Source organism: Aptenodytes forsteri, unplaced genomic scaffold, assembly GCF_000699145.1.
Source record: "Aptenodytes forsteri isolate BGI_AS27 unplaced genomic scaffold, ASM69914v1 Scaffold271, whole genome shotgun sequence".
In the NCBI taxonomy this organism is placed as follows: Eukaryota; Metazoa; Chordata; class Aves; order Sphenisciformes; family Spheniscidae; genus Aptenodytes; species Aptenodytes forsteri.
The window spans coordinates 633,498-637,485 of record NW_008794602.1 but is presented as its reverse complement, the minus strand read 5'-3'; the positions used below and the strand labels follow the sequence as shown (position 1 = coordinate 637,485).

The window sequence follows — 3,988 nt, the reverse complement described above, 5'->3', positions numbered from 1 at the left end:
GGGCGATTACAGAGGGGTTGGGGCGGGGAAGAGGCGCACTCTTCGGCTCAGTCCCAGTCCCCATCGCCTTCGGGATTGTCGTCTCGGGGGGGTTCCTGAAACTGGATGTTCGCCAGCATGTCCCGCATGGCTGCCATGAGCCTGTTCACCCCCTGGTTAAGGTCCTGCCCTGCCGCAGCCTCTTCGTCCCCATCGTGCCTGATGTCCCCCTGCAAGAGAGCAGAGCTGGAGGGGCCGGGCAGGGAGCTGCCTGCCCGTCGGCAGCAGGCAGGGAGAGAGACAACGCCGCTTGCCAAGAAGCATCAGGCTGCTCTGCAACCTGACGTTTACACACTGCGTACGCCAGGAGCCACTCCCTTTGCAGAAACACCGTGCGGTGGAAACTTCTGCGTACCGACAGCAGAAGCGTGCTCTGATCTGCCCGCGGCGGCTGTCTGCGCCTACCTGCAAGTTAAAATTTGGCAGCAGCGAGCGGAAGAAGAGAGATAAAGTGCTTTCGTTGGATGGATGATTCGTTCTGAAAGACAGAAGTCACACCAGGGTTAAGGGGGCAGCTTGGCGCTCAACCTCTCGCTGGGGCCGAGACAGCCCAGAGATGCCGGAGAGAACCACGCTGTCCGGACCAAGACACGGCCCCTCCCGAGCCAGCCCCGCCGCCGCCGGGTATCGGGGAAACTCTCAGGGGTTTCTTACCGCGGGCAGCCAGCAGCTCGCCAGCCTCTGGGCAAAGCGGTCATTAAAAGCACTGCCAGGTTCGGGCTGAGCTGGGTCAGTGCGTTAGACACGTTATGGGCTTCACCTGGGGGCTCTGCGCCCACCACGGCCGGCTGCGCTTAAACCTGCGTTTACCCCAAACCACCTCAAGTCAAGGAAGAGCCCAAATTTTTCAGAGGCCTTTGCCTTCACGGCTGCGAACAGCCACCATCCCCACCAGCGACCGCCAAGGAAAAGCGGCAGGACCAGTCCTGCCCGTACGCTCAGCGCCACAGGCCAGGCTGCTCTTCCTCCGAGGTGGAGGAGGAGGAGGAGGAGGAGGTCAGCTCCGAGCGCCCACGCGCAGCCAGGCTCGGGGCCGAGGGTGCTCCGGGAAGACGCCGGCCGTGCCAGCGCAGAAACGAGGGGCGGAGAAGGTACCTTTCTGGTCTGGTGTAGGAAACGATGGAGTCCAAAGGAGGTAAGGGGTCGAACCCCATCACAGGCTGCGAGGTCACCTCCTGCGGGGCGGGGAGGGAGAAGAAGGAAAGGGTGAAGGCTGCGTCGCCAGCAGCAGCAAACACCGAGGCACGGAGATGGTCAGACCAGCTGGACAGCCCTCCGTCTCGGGGAACGGGGACAGAGCCGAGCACCAGCTGCAGCCCGGCCTGCCCGCACGTGCCCCCGTGTGCCACCCCGGGAAGCCGTGCATACAGGGAGGGCGCTTGGAGGTCAGGCAGATGTTTCGTGCTGGTGGCTGGGGTTTAAGACGTCCCCAGCGTCCGCAGCAGGGACGCGCGTGCCATCACGCCGCGCGCAGCGGCACTGCCTGCGCCCCGCAAGGGCCCCTCACCAGAGGCAGAGCTGCCGTGGCCTCCTTCATCTCCGAGAGGATGACGTGCCGGTAGATATTCCTGGGCGCGCTCTGGTACCGCATCTTCCTCCTAGAGCGGGGAGGGGGACAGAGGATTGCACCGAGCACGCCTCAGCATGGCCAGCTTTCCATTTCTGCTTCTCTAGGTGCATCGTCAGCTTCATCCCTGTCCCCGGGGGGGGACGCGCCGTATCGGACGGAGCTGGCTTAAGGCGAAGCCAAAGTCACTTGGCAGCTGCTGACCCCAGGTGAAAGAGCGGAGCAGCTCAGGGACGCCGCACAGATCTCTCTCTCCAGCCCCGTTCCTCTGCAGGTCAGCAAGAGTGAACTAACTTTGGCTTGGGACAAGACCTAACGCCCCTCTCTCCTGCTTCTCAGGGCTGGGAGGCGTTTCTAAGCACTCACCTGCCCTGGGCAGCGAATGCCCGTGAGCCGTGCAGCCACCCCTGCCCCTCCCAGCCAGCAGCAACCCCTCCGCGGGGCCCCCGGGGCCCACACGACGGCGGAGGGTGGGGGAAGCCAGCGCAGCGCACGCGCTCCCCGCGCTCTTCACGCTCGTGCGAAGCGGGGAAGAGCAGCCTCCGCCTTCCTGGCCCCACGGGGTCCCCAGATGGGCGGTCGTGGGGGTCTCAGCAAGCCCCAGCGCCGCTGCGGCCCAGGATGGAGCTCCTCTCTCATCTGCAGAGCCCCCCCCACCCCCTCTCCGGCCCGCTCTGTCCCCGTGTTTCAGCACCTGTGCCTGGTACGAGAGCCGCTCGCCTCCGCCTGCCGCACTCACTTGTGCTCAGACTCCTCCACCAGCGGGTCCCGGGCCTCCACCATGCGCAACACCTCGTGGACGTTGGTCTCCAGCCACGCCATGACGGCTGGGTCCTTCCACAGGGAGTGGGTCCTTCCCACGTAGAGGGACGTCAGCTGGTTCAAGGCGGGAGGCTGGCTACGGGAGACAGTTGTTACTCAGGGCACTCTCCCCCTTCCCGCCCGCAGGTCCCTGTGCAGGCTGGCAAGGGCTCGTCTCCGCACCGTGCTTCGGCGTGAGAACACCGAGAGAGGAGTCGCGGGCTCCCTGCTTTGCTATTTCCATCTACCTTCACCAGTTTTTCTGCCTCCGTCTATTTTTGGGATAAGCATAGCCATGAGATGAAAGCTAACGCTGCCTTGACCCGAGGGGGAGACCGTTCACGTGTTTAGGAGGACCGCGTGTCGGGGAAATCCAGACTGGTAGGAAACAGCCTGCCCGGAGAGCACACACACGTTGTTCTCTCTTACTACACGTACCGACAAGCTTCGGTATGAACTTCTGACCCGTCCACATTAAGGTGAGGTGGGTCTATTAGCGTTATCTGCTGGCCATTATGGAAATCCATTATCAAAGCATCTAACAGCCTACTCAGGAAAACCAAATATTCTCCCCCGCAGCTTTGTAACTCCATTAGCTGCCTGAGCAAGCAAAAGCCCCGCTACCGGCAAAATCGATTCCTCCTCTTTACTGAGAACATCTCCAGGGCTTACCTTATCTGAGCATTCAGCCCGAAAAAGGAATGGGACACGACCCTGGCGTCGGGCTGCACACTGCAGTGATCCAACAACGGCATAAGAACTGCAGGAGAAAGTCAAGACAGCTCGCTTTCAACAGCCCGGCGAGGAGCACCATGGAGCGGCCGGTCACCGCAGCCGGGGCTGCGGAGAGACAGCCCCATCCTGGGGGGCCAGCACCCCAGCGGGGCGCCGAACGAGGACCCACGCAAGGAGGGTGCGAGGACGCTGCTGGGGGTTATGCTGCGTTTTGATCTCTGCGTGGATGACGGAAACAGATCCAGAGTAAATGAAAAAGAACAAACAAACTCCCCCCCCAGTGAAATAAGGTGCAGTTTTCTGCACTTAACGCTGCTGGCCTTTGAACTGGAACAAGGGTTTTATTTCAGTCACCACAACAAGCAGCAAAAAAGATGGTTTCAGCCAACACAAACTAAAGCTCTGAGAGCTGGTTATTCCTGCCTATAAAGACACACCCTCCTCCGGGCCCGGGGGGGCTGTATATCTCCTTTCATGGACAGCAGCACCAACTGGATGAAAGCAAGTGTGATGGGCGCCCACAGAGAGCACATCTAAAGCAGAGCAGTGCCTCGGAGGGAAAGCCAAGAGAGACTCGCTGTCTCTGGTCTGGGCAACCCTGGGGTGAAACACTTTCCTGCTCCAAGAGGTTCTCACCCTCCCCCTACTCGCACGCCTGTGACCGTCTCTAATGAGGGGGCATCAGCTGCTCCGAGGAGGGCGCGCAGCAGGGAGAAGAGTCTCTGATCTCGTCCTAACGTGCGGAGGGCTCGCGGCTGCGGGGGCCCTACCCGGCCCCCCACCGTTCTTCTCGCCGGCCCTGCCACGGTGCGGGGTGGGAAGGCTGAACCCCACCCCCCGCCGCAC

General features: G+C 62.0%; 1 protein-coding gene across 1 annotated transcript in view; it reads right to left on the bottom strand.

The window, feature by feature from the left end:
* Window positions 1-6: 6 nt before the first annotated feature.
* The window catches only part of TCF25 (transcription factor 25), a 20,533-nt gene continuing 16,551 nt past the window's right edge, over window positions 7-3,988 (bottom strand). Inside the window, exons 13-18 of the mRNA XM_009273095.1 lie at window positions 3,080-3,167; window positions 2,346-2,504; window positions 1,547-1,637; window positions 1,135-1,214; window positions 445-517; window positions 7-209 (exon numbers count right to left, since the gene is read on the bottom strand). Coding sequence (XP_009271370.1) covers window positions 48-209; window positions 445-517; window positions 1,135-1,214; window positions 1,547-1,637; window positions 2,346-2,504; window positions 3,080-3,167 — 653 coding nt within the window. The 3' untranslated portion in view covers window positions 7-47. The remainder of the gene's footprint in view (window positions 210-444; window positions 518-1,134; window positions 1,215-1,546; window positions 1,638-2,345; window positions 2,505-3,079; window positions 3,168-3,988) is intronic.